Below are 18,376 nucleotides of genomic sequence, written 5' to 3'. Positions count from 1 at the left end.
ATGTTATCAAACAAGTCTGAACACGTTACTTATGAAACATATTTTCTGACACCAGTTATCCTATAATTTCTACATCCACCATCTTCACTAAAAAAAACATGTTTTTAAGGTGTTATGAACACCGAAAAACACTTGCTCCATGGTCCTGATAACTTATCTAGGAGCCTATTACACAGCATTAAGCAGTCTCTCATTAAACCGCTTCTTAAATTGTTTACTCTAAGCCTAGCCGCTGGCTATGCTCCTGAATTCTGGTGCATTGCTGTACCTGTGGCTCAACCACAGACCCTGCTTCAGGTCATATAACCTGGACTCCTTAATCTCTGAGACACTGCCTGTCATTTCACTGTAGAATTTCTTCACTTCCCAACAAGTCGCTACTCTAACTGATACAAATATTATACATGGTGGTTTCTGTTGTCTACCTTTTTAAATAATTTTTCTGTTCTACATTAACCATTCCTTTGTTATTAGAGTGATCTTTTATTGTATAAATTTTTATTTTTTTCCACTTGATGTGTGATTACATTCTGGGCTGAAACTGAAGTTGGCATAATCAGTGCTGTAACCCAGTTAACCAGTTGTAAAAATAAAGAAGTAAATGTCATTGCTTAAATTTTCTACCTGCATTTGGTTTTAAAATCTGCTTTTCAATGTTCAACGTCTCTGTCCAGGCTGAGCCATTTATTCGAGAGACAAACTGTAAATGTAGATGCTGATTTTAAGTACTTTTGTATGGTTGTGATAAAATTGTGGTCCTTTGAATAACTGTAGTGTAATTTACTTTATTCCTTATAACATGAAGCTATTGACTAAAAATCTGGCTGGGACAAGGAAGTAAAAGTGGAAGCATATTTATTGAATAGAATATAATTTATTTATTTATTTATTTATTTGCAGTTGGTTTACCAGGATAGTCCATTGGGCCAAATGAACCCATTTTCAATGGAGTCCTGGGGAGAAAAGCTCCAAATAAGGTTACAGTAGGATTTACATCCATATTACAATAATTACAAGAATATTACAAATATAGTATACAATATGTGGTAGACAGAGTACTGTTGACATTACAGTTAGAGCAAACACTTTTAGGAAGAGCAACTGGTGATAAACATTTTAGATGATACAGGCTAGAGAAGGTAAGCATTTCAATTTAGAAAGTAAGAAACAATTGCAACAGAGCAGACAATGTAGTGTACAAAATTTTTTTTTTTTTTTTTTTTTTTTTGGAGGAAAGTGTCAAGTCAGTATGGATCATGAAGGATGTGAGCATGAGCATTCCCACTGGGAAAGTAGATGAGAGTGAAGAGATTTTTTGAATATAAGGTGGTTGAAAGTGGTGCGAATGGCAGGAGGTAGGGAGTTCCAGAGTCGTGCAAAGCTAAAGTTTAGGAGATTTTTACCAGGGGGACGATTTGGCTTATACAATTCGATTAGATTTTGGTTGTTAGATCTAAGTACCCTGCTGGGAAGGTGAAATTTAAATGCAGAAGAAAGAGATGGACAGCATGTTTTCTATAACGTTGGCATTAGTTTGTTGCTCCATGTTTTAGGGGAACAGTCATACTTTTTGCTCTGTCTTTTACATTGCTTCCTTATTGTTTAAAAAATATGCTTGCAGAGAAAGCTGTAGTTTATAATACATTTTCTTTTAGTCTTGCCTCACATCAATAAAAATGTGTAATTTAGATATTAATTTTGACATTTCATCTGCCATGCTCTTTTGTTGTGCTATGTAGTTTGACTTGTTGTATTTGCTTCACCCCCCTGCCTTGTTCTCTGACATAATTATATGCACTAAAGTGTATGTAATATGTATATTTTTCAGTCATGTGGTATTTCTGTTTTTAATTATCGTTTTCTATTTTGTAATATGCAGAAAAGAAGCTTGCCTTTTACTTTGCAAAAATGAGACTCTTGTCTGTTATTTAATATTGTGTTTTATGTTTCATTTTGCTTTCAGGTGTGGTGATTTTGTAGATGTCAGTGAAGGCCCTCATATACCTAGAACCAGCTTCTGCTTTCAGTATGAAATCACAGCAGCTCATAACCTTGATACAAACCAGTATGGACTTGTCCGCAGATTTCAAGGACTCTCGGTTCCTGTTCACTTACAGGTGATAAAATTTTGTGACCATTTCAGCGCAAATACTAATGTACACATTTGATGTAGTACAAATAGTACCATTTTAAAGTAATGTGTAGGGCAACTAATCTTTCATGAAACTAGTTTGTCGGAATGGATGGCTTTCTGTCATGTTTCAGGCATAATAAAACATTTTTCTGTTTGTTAGTAGTTCTCCAGAATTGTTAGATTACAGTAGTTTAGAAAGAGATATTTTCTCTTTATTGTCTGATAGCCCTGAATATTGCTAATTATACCATGACCCCCCATTAATATTCCAAAACGTGCATGCTGATTGGCCAGCGTGCACGTTGTAAATCGACTTATACTAATGGAAAAAGGTCCGGTCACCCGGACTTTTTCCATTAATATAAGTCTCTTTTAAAACACTGTCTCGCTATGTTAAAAGAGTTTAACATAGCGACACAGGTTTAAAAAAAGCAACAGAGATCTTCGTTGCTTTTTTTAAAGCTGTCGCGCTATGTTAAACTCCTTTAACATAGTGACACAGTGTGTAAAAAGCAACGGAGATCTTGCTTTCTCCAATGCTTTTTTTTTTAAACCTGTCTCGCTATGTTAAATGGGTTTAACATAGCGAGACAGCTTTAAAATAAGCAACGGACATCTCCGTTGCTTATTTTAAAGCTGTCTGGCTATGTTAAACCCATTTAACATAGCGAGACAGGTTTAAAAAGCGGAGAAAGCAAGATCTTCGTTACTATTCTATGTTAAATGGGTTTAACATAGCGAGACAGCTTTAAAATAAGCAACGGACATCTCCGTTGCTTATTTTAAAGCTGTCTCACTATGTTAAACCCATTTAACACAGCGAAACAGTAAAAAGCAATGGAGATCTTGCTTTCTCCGTTGCTTTTGGCCACAGCTCTGATGTACTGCATAGGCATGCGCAGTACATCAGAACTGCCGCGGATACCAGACAGCTGTGGAAGGGCAGCAAAGAGGCATTATACAATGCCATTATTTAAGAAAAGTAATTATTTCTTTTCTTAAATAATGTCATAGTATAATAGCAATAACCCACTTCTGGGTGTGGGTAATGTGGGATTTACCCACGGTTGTCTTTGTTTGGTCCCGAGGGCAAAGCCCTCGGGACCAAACCACGCCAACCATGGGTAAATCCCGCATTACCCACACCCAGGCGTGGGTTATTGCTATACTATCTGCCTGTTCCTTCTCTTTGCCTGCTTCAAACTCTTGTTATTTATCAGCTGTTATAAAGGTAATACTTAAGTGGACCAACATTTAAGAAATTTACATTTACATATATAGATTTTTCTAGGAAGCAGATTATAACAAGAAGAGTTAAAAATTACATAAGAGTTTCTGAAGTGAAACATGGCCGTACTGAATTAAAGCTGTTTTATGTTATCAGCTTTGTCAGTTTTTCTGAACTGTTTGGTTTAAGTGACAATGTAGCAATGTAGTTGTTTACTAGAAGCTTCATAGTTAAAAGCTTTTTTTATTTTTTTTTATTAGAATTACTACATCTTGTGTAGTTTCCTTGATGTTTTTATTTGTTAAATCTAAGAAATGCTGTATTGATTTTGGGAGGAATTTTTGTGACTTGCCTTTGACTACTAGATCTATGCAGCCTCCGTCTGGTTTGGTAGTCCCTTGGTGAAAATTATCATGAGTTGTGTTACATGCTAACACTGGATCTGATGTTGCCATTTTCATTCTTCCTCAGCCTGTGGGTTTTGGATCCTACCAGGCCACTTTCAAAAGTTTAGACTCCGAAGCTTGAACTCCTCCCCTACCCATAATATCTCATTCCCCTGATTGGCTCAGATCTCATTTGCCTCTTTTAGGATAAGCATCTCTGTCTGCTGACTCGAGTTCCTTTGGAGATTTACAGCCAAGTTTAATAACTTTATTCGCAGAATTTTTCTACTGATATTTTTCCTTATCTCCTACTCCTTGTTTCTTTAACAAAAAAAAAAAAAGTCTTGTGTTAAATTAGCATCCGCTTGCGTTCTCTTTGGCAGGAGTTGTTTTCCCTTTCTTCTCTTCTTACTATCTTTTCTTGTAAAATGTCTGATAAGCTTTTAGGCTTTGTAAAGTGCAGTTCCTGTGTGCACAAGATTCCCTTATCTGATTCCCACAGAGAGTGCGTATATTGTCTTAGCCCTGCTCACCTTGAAACCTCTTGCTCCATTTGCAAGGGGTTTCACCAGAGAGCACTGGCTGACAGGAAAAATAAACTTAATGTCCTTCAAGGATGCATCTGCAGTCATCACATATGGGTTGTCCTGCCTCAGGCAGCCCTTCGGTCGGCCGGATTCCAAAGTCTGGGTCCGGCGTCGGCTGATGTCGCCCTTTCCCCGATGTCAGAGCGCCTGGGGTATAAAAGAGTCAGCCGACGCCATCTTCCTCAGTCTTTCTTGCCGCGTGGTGCCCGAAGCAGAAGCAGTTCGCAAGTGCCGGTCGGCCAGCTCCTGTAATTCAGCTACCGAAGACTTCAAAAAGCTAAGTACCCCGTTGGGGACTCTTTCTTGCCTCAGCCGATGTCAGATAAAGTTAATAATTGTTTAACTTGTGGGAAACAAATACCTCATAAGGATTTCCACTCTTACTGCCTCCCCTGCCTAGGCCCAGACCACGACGTCTCGGCCTGTTCAGCCTGTGCTTCCTTCAACCGACGCACTCTTAGACGTCGGGCGGAGTTCGCAGAGGAATTTTTTGGGGCTAGTTTTTCGTACAATATGCCGTCAGGGACTCCGACTTCACATTTGATTAAGAAACGGAAGGACAAGGACCGACGCACGCGGGCCGCGGTTTCGGCTGAAACCACGGCCAGGTCTACCGCGAGTGTCTCGGCTGAAACAGAGTCCTTGGTACTTCCTACCACCGAAACCGCTCAGCCGACTACCTCGGTCTCGGAGGCCCCGGCTGAATCGGTTATTGAATTTCCAACAGAAACTGGTGTCCTGGAACCTTCCGACACCATACCTTTAGACAAAACTACACCAGCACGGGGTGCAGCCAGGCCTCCTGCATCCATGTCCATTAAGGCATTCTCTAGGGCTAAAGCTGCTAAACTCTCCAAAGCTTTGCCTCCCAAGGTTATCCCTCAGGGACCCACTACATGTTCACAGATTCTAAGCTTAGCAGAGGACCTTATCTCCTTAATTAGGGGCTCTCAACCTCATCCGGACAGGGGCTCTCAACCTCCTCCAGACAAAAGGCCCAGGGTTGAGCCCTCTGATCCCCACTCCTCAGATGAGGCCTCAGATGGCTCTACTCTCTCAGACCACCAGGAGGAGGCTTTTTCGGCCTACGAGGATTCTGATGCAGAGGAATCTATTCCTTCGGCCTCCCCTCCTGAAGAGTTTTCCTTTGGGGAGACACTCCACACTATGAGAGAGCATTTCCAATGGCAGGGCCAGGAATTCTCTGATTCCAGGAAGAGATTAAGGACCTTCTTGCATTTGCCTCAGCATAGACCTTTGGCTATTCCTCCTGTTTTAAATGTCATTGATGATGTGTACTCTGAGTCTAGCTCAACCCCTGATTCTCTACCTCCGGCTCCTGTCAAACCCGATAGGTACTACAGGGTCCCGGACTCACATCTTCACCTTTACAAGGCCCACTCTGCTGATCCAGAAACTATTTCCCAGGGCCCTAAAGGGGTTGCAGCTGCCACTACTAAAAATCCTCTCCCCTCTGAAAGGGAGTCTAGAGCTTTAGAGAGATGGGGTAAAAAAGTGTATACTTCTGCTACTCTTTCTATGAGGGCATTGAATTGTCAATTTCATATGATACAGTACCAAGAGTATTTGTTAGATGAATTGCATAAAAACTTCACCTGAACCCCTAGATTGCAAATCACTTCAGGATCTGGTAGATAACTCCCAACAGGTTAGCAACCATTTCTTGCAATGTGGTTATGATGCATTGGAAGCTTCATGTAGGTCAGCTATGACTGGCGCAGTCATACGTAGGCATTCTTGGCTGAAGGAACAATCTCTGCCAGACCATGTCAAAGCAAAGCTTCTGGATGCTCCACTGGAAAAGCAAAAGTTATTTGGCTCCACGGCTCAGGAGGTCCTAAAGAAAGTTGAAGAAAAGGCAAAATCTGTACAAACTGTCAAAGATTTTCTCCAAGTCCAACCACCAAGATTCAGCAGGAATTGGCCTTCCAAAAATTGGTCCTTTCCAGACACAGAGAGGTTTCAGAGAGGCAAGAACAGGCGTGCCAGAGGTAGAGGGCAAGCTAGAGGCTCCTACAGAGGACGTCAATGGCAGCCTCCCAACCAGAGAGGCAATGCAGGGCCTACAACTGCTGCACAAGGACAGGCTCAATGACTTTACTTTGACACCGCCAACCAGGGCTTAATTGGAAGCACCCTTGGGTGGAAAGCTTTCTTTATTCTCAGAAAATTGGCACAGTATTACAAGGGGCAAATAGACACTACAAATAATAGACAAAGAATACAGGTTCCATTTTCACACATTACCAAAAAGAAAAGGCATGCCAGATCTGCCACCGAATCAAAGGGCAGAGGCTTTGAAACAAATCTCCAGCTTAATGCAAATGAAATCTATAGAAAAGGTTCCTCTCTCAGAACAAGGCCAAGGATTTTATTCCAGACTGTTCCTTGTTCCAAGAAAAGAAAAACAATGGAGGCCTATTCTCGACTTGTCCGCACTGAATACTTATCTCATTGTACCAAAGTTCAAAATGCTGACTCTACAGCAGCTCCTTCCCATGCTGGGCAAGGGGTCTTGGCTGGTAACTCTAGACCTCAAGGAGGCATACCTGCATGTCTCTATCAGACAAAGTTGCAGAAGACACCTCAGATTTCTTGCAGGTTCAGAGCATTATCAATTCTCAGCATTGCCCTTTGGCTTATCTACTGTGCCCAGAGTATTCACGAAATGCCTGGCATCAGTAATTGCACACTGCAGACTTCAGGGGATTCAAATATACCCATATCTGGACGACTGCCTTATACAAGCGGACAGCCAACAAACTTTGGTAAAACATTTGAATTACACCATTCACCTACTTCAGGCCCTGGGATATACAGTCAACATTCACAAATCAAGACTTGTTCCATCCCAAAGAATAACCTTTCTGGGTGCGAATCTAGATACAACCACCCAAATGGCTTTCCTCACAGAAGAAAAACAAAGTCAACTACCAGATTACTTCAAAAATCTGACAAGACAAACTCAGCTGACTGCAAGGAAAATCCTGCAGGCCCTGGGTTACATGGCTTCTTGCATACTTCTGATTCCACAAGCAAGGCTACATATGAAGAAACTACAATGGTACCTAAGGAGTTTATGGACTCAGCACAGTCACAGCTTGGAAACTTTGATACCACTCATTCCATGCCTTCAAAAGGAATTTTTGTGGTGGGCTCAAGCAAGCCAGTCAAACAGGGGTCTGCCCTTCAACAAACCAATAGCCAGCCAAACCATTACAACGGACGCTTCAGACCACAGATGGGGAGCGCACATGGAGGGCAGATGCATTCAAGGTCTATGGTCACAAAAAGAGCTACGCATGCACATAAACCACAAAGAACTGCTGGCAGTGATACATGCAGTCGAAGCCTTCAAACCTTTTCTGCATCAAGGCCACCTACTAATAAGGACAGACAACACCACAGTTATGTGGTACATAAACAAGCAAGGAGGCACCCATTCATATCCTCTTTGCAGACTGGCAATGAATCTATGGGAACTTTCCTTGAAACTCAACATAGAGCTGCAGTCTCAATTTGTGCCAGGGAAAGACAATATACTGGCAGACAGCTTAAGCAGAAATATCATGGATGCACACGAATGGATGCTGCACCCAGGCATCTTTCTACAGATAACACAATCATGGGGAAGGCCAGACATAGATCTTTTTGCCTCCCCCCACAATCATCAGCTGAAGAAATTCTGCTCAAGGACATACCACCCACAAGCATGGAAAGTGGACGCCCTCTCTTTCAGCTGGAGAACTCTAACAGTGTATGCATTTCCACCTCTCCCATTAATGACCCAGGTCTTACTGAAGATCAGGACAGAGCAGCCAAAAGTGATTCTGATAGCTCCGGACTGGTCAAGACAGCACTGGTACCCACTGTTAAAGAGCATGTCACGCATGAAACCATGGCCTCTTCCTCAATAGCCACTTCTCCTGACACAGCGCAATTACAAAACTCTGCATTCCAACCTGAAAACCTTGCAACTAACAGCCTGGAAAATACCTTGACTCCTCCTCAGGATAGGCTATCCCAGAGAGTGAAGGATATTATCTTGAAAGCTCGCCGGCCTTCCACAAGAAAGGCATATTCAGCAAAATGGAAAAGATTTCTCATTTGGAACACCACAAAGGGCCTAGATGCGACAGTGATGAACATGGCACGTATCCTGGAATACTTGGCAGAAATGTTCCACAATTCTGTCTTACTCTTCCATTAAAATTCATGCTTCAGCAATTTCAGCAGAGTACAATACTGATCCACCTGTCTTCTCACATCCTCTCCTAAGGCAGTTTCTAAGAGGGATTAAAAACATCAAGCCTCCAAGGACACCACCACTGCCTACTTGGGACCTTAACTTCGTGTTGGAAAAACTAACACTGCCTCCCTTTGAACCAGCAGCATCTGCAGAACTACAGTTCTTGTCTTGGAAGACTGCCTTCCTTCTGGCCATAAACTCAGCAAGAAGAGTATCTGAGTTACAGGCCCTCATGGCAGTACAGCCATTTATTATTTTTCATCAGGACAGAGTCTCATTGAGAACCAATCCTACATTTATGCCAAAGGTAGTATCCAGGGTCTCACCAAGCTATTAATTTGCCTACCTTCTTTCCGAATCCACAAAACAAAGGGGAGAAACTTCTGCACACCCTGGACATACACAGACAGTTGCGCTACTACTTGGACAGAACTAAAAGTTACAGAAAAACTGACCAGCTGTTGGTAGCATATGCTGCTAGTGCACAAGGAAAAGCAATTTCCAAACAGACAGTCTCAAAATGGATAGGGAATTGCATTCGTTTTTGTTACTCCTTTCATGGAAAAACTGTGCCAGCTAACATTAGACCTCATTCCATGAGAGCCACAGCCACCTCCACAGCCTTCTTAAGAGGGGTGGCTACCAAGGACATTTTAGAAGCTGCTACATGGAGCTCCGTGCATACATTTTCCAAGCATTACAATTTACCTTTATATTCCAGATCCAGAGCAGGCTTTGCTACGGCAGTCCTGCAGGGCATTTTAGCTACACCATCCTATACATAGATCCTCCACCCCCAGATTGGCTATGGTATTCTACCCATATGTGATGACTGCAGATGCATCCTTGAAGGACATAGTACAGTTTTGTACCTACCATAAATGTAGATGTCCGATAAGTATGCATCTGCAGTCAGGTTTTCCCTCCCTCCTATTTCTTGGGTAATACTCCCTGTTATAGCTAGCTGGGGTTATCTATTATGGTGTATTTGTTTTTTATTACTGTGCATGTTTGGAATATTTTGCATTTCTCCAAATTTAGCCTTCCTTAGAGGGCACCTGGCATCTGGGGCAAGAAAAACTGAGGAAGATGGCGTTGGCTGACTCTTTTATACCCCAGGCGCTCTGACGTCGGGGAAAGGGCGACATCAGCCGACGCCGGACCCAGACTTTGGAATCCGGCCGACCGAAGGGCTGCCTGAGGCAGGACAACCCATATGTGATGACTGCAGATGCATACCTATCGGACATCTACATTTATGGTAGGTACAAAACTGTACTTTTTAAAGGGCCTTTTACCTCCTTTAGCCCCGTCTGCAAGTTCTTCTACTTCAGGGGCTCAACCCCCTCTAAGAAGCGTAAAGAAGACAAAGAATGCAGAAAAAATTCCCTGGGAAAGTCTGTGTTTCCTCTTCTTTGGAGAAGCCTCCCACTAAGGCTCCTAGGGCATTGGATTTGAAACCCTCAGATCTGAGCAAGTCCACTCAGTCATCTTCTCAGGTCCGAGCTCACCTGCTTTTGGAGCCTCCTCCTCCTCCTACCACAGGGTCTCCACTTTAAGAGAGATCTCCTAAGACTTTGTTCAGGCCACCTTCTACAGCATCACCTGTCAGGTCCTCCCACAGCCTTTCTGAATCAAGGTGGACAGATTGATAGAGCAGTTCCTTCAGACACAGATCCAGATGGAGGTCTTACCAGCCCCATCCTCCACCAGGTCCATGGACAGGCAATCAACTGGTAGACGTTTAGCTCCATCAATCTGACCTCCTGCTTTGGAGCCCTTGGATCTGAACACCCCAAGAGTCAAGGTGTTGGAGCTGATAGTAATTCTCTTTTCGACTTCGGCAGCTTCCCTGACTTGCTCTGCCCCGACTGTGTTGGGGCAGAGCAGCTGTCGGATCTGAAGCCTCATTGTTGACTCGGAGGGGTTGATCTCAATTCTGAAGTTTTTGGAACCATTGTTTCATCTCAGAGCGTCAGCATTCTCCAGTTCTGGACACTTCTGTTTTTGAGGTGGTGGAGAGGGTTCCCTCCATGCTGTGGAGATCCTTGGCTCCCACTCTTTTGGATCCACCCCCACGGATACTGTTTCTGAGAACTCACCACTGTCCCCCTCACAACATCTGGCCCAGCAAAGCCTTCAAGTACTTACACTATTGGAACCCCAGATCTCTCCCGACATCTCCCTGGAACACCCCACTGAGGAGATTCCCTTGAAGAGAAGGTGCAAAATGAGGCACCTGGATTCTCCAGAGGAATCCATTACAGAAGACACTGATTTCAAGGAAGTGGAAGGGTCTTCCAGATCTCCATTTGAGGATGTCTCCTTTGGAGACATCTTAGAAATCCTGTGCCAGAGAGGTGGATGGTCTTGTCAAAACCCTACCTCTGAGGAAACTGTGTTCTTGGAGGCTTTCGGGTCCGGCCTGTCTACATCTTGGGTGCCCCCCCCCACTAATGCACCTGTCAACCTGGTGTCAAGCAGGGAGTGGAAGGACCCAAACACTGTAGAACCTATCCCCTAGCGTGCAGACAAAATCCTTAGTGCTCCCTCTGACTGACTCCATTGGACTAAAGGAATCCCAGTAGATGCCATGATTTTTGCAGCAGCCACCAAGAAGGAGCGGACATCTAGGGCCATGGACAGATTCTGCAAGAGAGTTTATGCCTTGTTGACCTTCACCTTATGAGCCTTAAACTATCCTTCCCATTTTACTAGGCTGCAGATGATTTAATCAAAGAACTGCCTAGCTCAGTCCGAGAGTCTATGTCTGATGAGGATAGGAAGTACTTCTCCTCCAGACTGGCCACTCTACTCTCAGTTTCCAGTGTGCCCATGAGGTTAATCTTCCATGCGGCAGAGGGTACCTCAAGGGCCACCAGTTCTGGCATTGCCATTAGGCACTATGTCTGGATGCGGCTGTGTGACTTTGTGAAACCTTTCAAGGCATCTGTTGTCTTTGCCCCTTTTGATGGATAGTCTTTGTTTGGGCCCACTGTTAGGAAACACACACTCCCGTAGTGAAAAAGGTGGAACTACCCTGTCTGCCATCGGAATCCAGTTTTCTTCCCTCAAAGATCCTTTCCAGGAGTCAGTGGGGGATGGGGTGGGGAACTGTGGTTCAAGAAATCTCAGGGTCCTTCAGGCTGGGAGCCAGTCAGTTTCAATTCAGAGCACTTCCCTTTGATCTCACCACAGCCCCCGGGGTGTTCACCAAATGCATGGCGGTAGTTGCAGCTCGTCTAAGACTGCAAGGATTCTATGTGTTTCCTTACCTAGACTACTGGCTCCTAACCACCCCGACCAGGCATCTACTCATCCGAGCCAGGGACTGTCTGTTACAACTAGCTCCTACTTTGGGCATAACCATCAACATGCAAAAATCTCGGCTACAGCCAATTCAGAACATAGACTTCATAGGGGCATTTTTGGATACAACCAAAACCTTGGCCTTCTTTCCACCAGACAGGATTTCAAGCCTAAGACTTTATATCAGACAGATTTTGCAATTCCAGTTCCTCCAGCAAAACTTGTGCTCAGGGCCCTGGGCTGCATGGCTGCCACCATAACTCTGTTACCAACAGCACTTCTACACATGATAATTTTGCAGTGGACCTTAGAAGTCCAGTGGGCATTACATCAATACTCCCTCACCTATCCAATCAAACTGTCAAAGTGTGCAAAGATTCTCTCTTCTGGTGGCTTCACTCTTTGGAGGTTCTTCAAAGACACCCCATTTGCCCACCATCCCTGCCCAAATGCCACATAGATCACAGACCCCTCCCAGGTGGGGTGGGGGAGGCATTGCCTGGGTAGGATAGTCCAAAGAACATGGATGTCACAGGAGACCAACCTGCATATCAATGCCTGGAGATGAGAGTGGTCCTTTTAGCATTGCAGGCACTTCACAGCTTTCTCCCTCTAGGGATTATTGCAATACAAATGGACAGTATATCAGTTGTGTGGTACATCAGCAAACAAGGAGGAACCAGATCCTATCTCCTGTGCTGAGAAGCAATGAGTGTGTGGCAGTGGGCAATTTCTACTGACTGTTTTTTGATCACAACACACATTCTGTTAGAGTGCAACATTCTAGCAGACAGTCTCAGCAGAGTCCTACTGATGCCTCACAACTGGTCTCTGAATCAGTCATGTGGCAAGCATGATATTCTACAAATGGGATCAACATTGCTGCGATCTCTTCACATCTCCTTACAACAACAAGTGCAGCAGATTCTTCACCTTGATTCCCCATCAGGGACAGTCACCCAGAGATGCTGTAGTCCATGCTTGGCTTCCCAGTTTACTTTATGCCTTTCCGCTTCTGCCCTTGATCCCCAAATTTCTTCAGCAAGGTGATTCTTATTGCCTCATTTTGGCCTCGGCAAATCTGGTTCGCCTTCCTTTTGTCTCATCTGATTTGCCCTCCATGGACAATTGAACCCCATCCATATCTGTTGTCCCATCCATCAGGGCAGATTCACCCCGATCTCCCAGGACTGAAAGTAACCACATGCTTTCTTAAATTCCGGTGACGGCTAGGTTTGCCACGCTTTCATCTCTGGTCTGAAACATTTTGATCTCCTCCCACAAATCTTCTACTAGGAGAATCTATAAGGGCAAATGGAAAAGATTCTCTATATGGGTTCAACAGCAGCAGTTAGATACTTTTATCACTTATATTCCGGCAGTGCTGGATTTCTTTTCTCATATTTTTCATAATGGGGTGAGTCACTGAACTGTAAAAGTACAATTGGCAGCCATTTCAAATTATCATATCGGAGAAAATTCATCATCTTTAGCCTCATATAAATTGTGTAAGGCCTTCCTTAGAGTACTTTCCTCCTTCATTTTCCTGTTATTTAAAGATCCAATACCTTCTTGAGATTTCACTATGATTTTGCAGGCTCTAGTCCATCCTCTCTTTTCAGCCTTCAAACAAAGTAGATTTGAAATTCCTATCATGGAAGACTGTTTTTCTAGTGGCGATCACTTCTGCAAGAAGAGTGTGTGAACTGCAAGATCTGTCTTCCAAATTTCCCTGTTTAATTTTTCATAAGAACAGACATTGCGTACCATCACATCCTTTCTACTCAAAGTTGCGACAGAGAACAACATTAACCAGTCTATCAACCCTTCCAGTCTTTTTTCCACAGTTACCAACACAAAGCGGAATATACTCTTCATCTGTTAGATGCTCATAGACAGTTGCGTTTTTATCTAGATAGAACTAAATCTTTCAGAAAATCTGATCAGCTTTTTATATCCTTTTCGGATGTCAAAAAAGGTAAACCAGTTGACAAGACCAACGTAGCTAAATGGTTAAGGGGACAGCATTTTTTTTGTTTATGAACCCAAAGGTGTTTCTTTACCTGAGCGACTCAAGGCTCATTCTGCTAGATCATTGGCAACTTTTCAAGAATTTGGGGCAAATGTTTTGACTGATATTTGTTTGGCTGCTTCGTGGTCAAATTCTCACATCTTCATTTCCCACTGTAAACTGGACATTATCATAAACAGTATGACGCACAGGAGACACTCCAGGTGCAGTTAACTATCAACAAAACACTTTCTCAAATCATAGCTGTCTACAGACCCCCAACTATAACTCAGGAGGCCCACTCTGCCTATCTGGACTTACTTGAATCCATCAAGATTCACCTCTCTACCCTGGTCCTGAGTGACTTTAACTACCCATCCATGGAGTGGAAGACCTATTCTAGCTCAAACACCAATGCCCAGAGATTCCTTGACTTCATCAATGCCAATGCATTGGATCGGCTGGTTGACACTCTCACAAGAGGTGAAAATATCCTGGAACTGCTACTAACCAGCATGAGTAGCCACTGTAGCACCCCTACAGTGTCAGCCTCCTTGGTAATGTCCGACCATAAAGCAATCACTTTTGAAATCCCCCCCCCCCTGGTTTGGCAGGGCCAAACAAAAAAAACTTTTTCAAAGCTGATTACAACCTCCTGAGAGCAGGTATAAGTAAGTTCACAGCCACCATCCCTTCAGTTGAATCGAGCACTAATGTCCAAGCCTGCACCAAAAAACTATATGAGCACCTGTATAGCTGCATGGACTCGGCAATACCTGACTGGATCAAATCATCTTACTCAAAGAAGAGTAAGCCTGTCTGGTGGGCAACAGCAATAAACAAACTATAATAAAAGGAACAAATTGCTGTCCAGGACCAAGCAGAAGCAGGTGCTAAGTTGGAAGCAATCTCTTCTTTGTCTGAACAAGCAAATAAGGTCACTGATGAAATCCTCTAAGGCTAACTTCTAGTCCAAATTGGCCACATCACTAAGGACAGTCACAAGGCCTTCTTTGCATAGGTCCGCAATCTCAAAGGTAACTGTCAAATCTGCTTTGAATTGGTGGTCAAGAATACCACTCACACAAACACCATACATATAGCCAACCTACTGGCAGATAAGTTCAGTGAAACCTTCACTCCCCTGTCCCCCCATCAGTAAACCAGGACATCCCCAGCACTTGCCCCCCCTCCCCTCATCACCAGGGAGCAGGTTATTAATGCCCACTCAGAGGCAAAAAATACATTCCCCTTGGAGCCCGACAACATCCCTGGCTGTGTCCTACATGAACTCAAGCAAGAGCTCTCAGCATCATTAAGGCACCCTTTTGAAACAAAGTCTGTGAGGACAGCCACTGTCGTCCCTCTGCACAAAGGTGGAGCGTTCACCTTCCTAGGCAGTTATAGGCCCATCAGCCTAACTAGCCTAATCTGCAAGGCCATGGAACGTATTATCATCGACCTTGTAAACAAGGACATTGGCAACCTCCAAACGCTTGATCCCACACAGTTTGATTTTTTCAGAGGGCGATCATGCCTGTTAAACTTGGTCACCTTCTTTGAAACAGTCACCAAAGCCATGGATGAAGGCAAGATAGTGCACACCACCTACTTTGACCTAGTCAAAGCTTACGACACTATTCCCCACTCGGGCATAATAGTTAAACTCTCCCAGCTAGGCATCAAACCCATATGTTACCTGATGGGTAGCTAACTGGCTCACTGAAAGAACCCATTCAGTCAGAATAGGGGAAGTCACCTCCACCCGTACCCCAAGGATCGGTCTTGGGGCCTCTACTGTTTGGGATGTATTTTTCTGAGGTGCAAGCTAAAACTAGTGGTCTGTGGCTGACCAAGTTTGCAGATGACTGGAAGCTGGGCACGGTCATAAATTCCCCTAGTGATGTGAACATCCTCCAAGAGGGGCCTTAACCATACTAATGACTGGTGCCAGAAGCATGGCCTCAAACTGAATGCCAAGAAATGCATCATTATCCCCTTTGGGGAAAATGATATCCCCACTAATTATCACATTAATAACAATGTACTAAGCATGCATTCAGTCATGAGGGACTTGGGCAGCCAGGTTGATAGCATCCTGACTTTTGACCACCATGTTGCCTCCATTGTATGGAAGGCTTTCTACATGGCCCACTTCATAAGTAAGGGTTTTTCATTCAGGAACAAGGAGGTCATAACATCTGTGTATTTCTCCCTTATAAGACTTATTATCAAGTACAGTGCCCCCTTCAGCATGTACCTTGCCAAGCACATGCAGCAGTTGGAGAGACCACAGAGGTTCCTGACTATAGGAAAATCCAGGGTCTCAAACACCTATCCTGTACAGAAAAGCTAAAAGCCTTTTCCCTCTACTCAGTCTCATACAGACTGCTCAGAGGTGACCTGTGTCTGGCATACAAGGCCATTTCAGACTCCGTCTTGATGGAGTTGCTGCATATTCGCAAGTCAAACTCCACTCGCACGCAAGGTCTCAACTTGGTCTGTGACTTTAATAGAACTTGTTGGCGGGATAGATTTGTGTCCCAACGACTCCCCCATCTGGGGAATAGACTTCCTCTGCATATCTAGCGGAGTACTTCACTAGCCCTTTTCAAGAGGAACCTGGATGACTGGATGGGAAACAGAAAATATACCCTGGGATCCTACCTGTGTCCCTGCTAGACAGTGAAAACCGGTGCTGACTTTGTGGGAACATGGGTGAAATTCTTGGCTAGGCTTATAAGGGCCTCTGGGCCAATAGCCTAGTATCGTCCTATGAACCTATGAAGAAATAGAGCTGCTTTTGGTTTTGCAGTGCTCCAGAATATCCTGACATGAAGGCTACCCTGGGTTATTGTAGCTGGGAACTCTGTCCCACAGGTTGAGGAAGAATGAAAATGATAATATCAGATAAAAAAGTTATGCGCTAACCATAATGGTTCCATCTGTGTTGTCCGTTTTCATTCTTCCTCAGTCTTCCCACACTCCTCCTCCTTGTCCATCATGTGAATGACCTGACAAATATGCTTATAGAAACCTCTGTTCCTTGTTGAGCTCCTGATCTTTCTCTACTCTTTTTAGTATTTTTCAGAATTTATGTACATTTTTGTACATAATGGTATACTCTAGAAATATGTTAGGAGCAAACTCAATCTGAGGTAATTGGGAGGGAATGAGGCATTGTGGGTAGTGGAGGAGTTCAAGCTTTGGAGCCTAAGCTTTTAAAAGCGGCTGAGTCGGATCCAAGGTCTGATCCAAAACCCACAGGTTGAGGAATAATGAAAATGGCAACACAGATGGAACATTATGGTAAGTGCATCACTTCTTTTTCCTATTTAAGTATGGTTGGTCTTTTTAGGTACTCCAGTTCTTTCTTCGTGTTGACCTGCTGGTGTCAGATGTTGAAAACCAACATTTCATACAAATACATTTTGTGTCATGCCTGCATCAATGCTGTTTTGGTTCTTTTTGATTAAAAAATTCAGAACTGTCACCTTGAGCCCTTCGAAGTGACCACCTTGAGTAATTGGGCTGCAACATGGTGGTGATAACTTTGGGCCGAGGAGTCTTCTCTTCAGCTCTTCCCCAAAGTAGCAGGATCTGCTGTCCTGAGTGCAAGTAGGACTGATAGATTTTTTCTTGCCAGGTGCCATGGTTGAGGCCTTTGACTTCAGAATGTTGTTTTGAACCTGGCCTTTTGGATGTAGTTTCACATCTTTAGTAATCTGGTTTGATGCCATTGCTGGGAACCATGCTGTATTGCCGTCAGTGGCAGACATGCTTCCAGAGGTCAGTTCCCCATTGCGTGACATTTGGTGTGAGATAACTGCTGAATCAACCTCATATACATTGACTGTATACAAGTGTCTCTCTGCTTGAACTAGCTAAGGGTGGGAGACTGTTTTCCTTCAATTTTTCCTCAAAGAGTTACAGGACATGGAGACCATTTGTTCTGAGGCAGGTAAGCATAAGGGAGTCCTACCCTCTGTCCAGTTATTTTAACAATTCCTTTGGCTAGACTGTAAAGGTTAAGCAGGCTAAGATGGATTTGCTCATGGCCCCATGACTTTACCCTATGTATGTCTCAGTGAGAATCTGGGTAACCAGGAAACCAGAGTCGTATTGTACCCTCCACCCCCAACTGCAGCCATTCATTAAGGATGTGATTTTTTCAGACAGTAAACTGCTCCCCCAAACACACACATTGTCTCTACTGTCATTGCTCACAGAAAACAGATGCTCTTTTTAAGCCCCTGTTTGAATGGAGTGTGATCCTTGCAAGGTATTTTCAAGTTTAATATGTGACCTCCTCAGTTCAGCATAGGACCTAAAGATTATAGCACTTTTCCATCTTGTTGCCAGACATGGAGTCTAAAGCACTGGACAGGGCTGACTGTGAAGATAGGTGAAGGCTGCCAACTTTGCCAGATAGAATTCTGCAGATAATTCTG

The 18,376-nt window shown here is 43.7% G+C and overlaps 1 protein-coding gene across 2 annotated transcripts in view; it reads left to right on the top strand.

The window, feature by feature from the left end:
* Positions 1–18,376, top strand: part of MRPL39 (mitochondrial ribosomal protein L39) — a 399,341-nt gene that overhangs the window by 166,819 nt on the left and 214,146 nt on the right. For both annotated transcript variants that reach the window (XM_044071359.1, XM_044071357.1), the window contains exon 8: positions 1,964–2,117. In XM_044071359.1, the coding sequence (XP_043927294.1) occupies positions 1,964–2,117 (154 nt within the window). The remainder of the gene's footprint in view (positions 1–1,963; positions 2,118–18,376) is intronic.

Source organism: Protopterus annectens, chromosome 5.part0, assembly GCF_019279795.1.
Source record: "Protopterus annectens isolate FY-2018-M chromosome 5.part0, PAN1.0, whole genome shotgun sequence".
NCBI classification, from domain to species: Eukaryota; Metazoa; Chordata; order Ceratodontiformes; family Protopteridae; genus Protopterus; species Protopterus annectens.
This window is presented reverse-complemented; position numbering and strand designations above follow the sequence as displayed.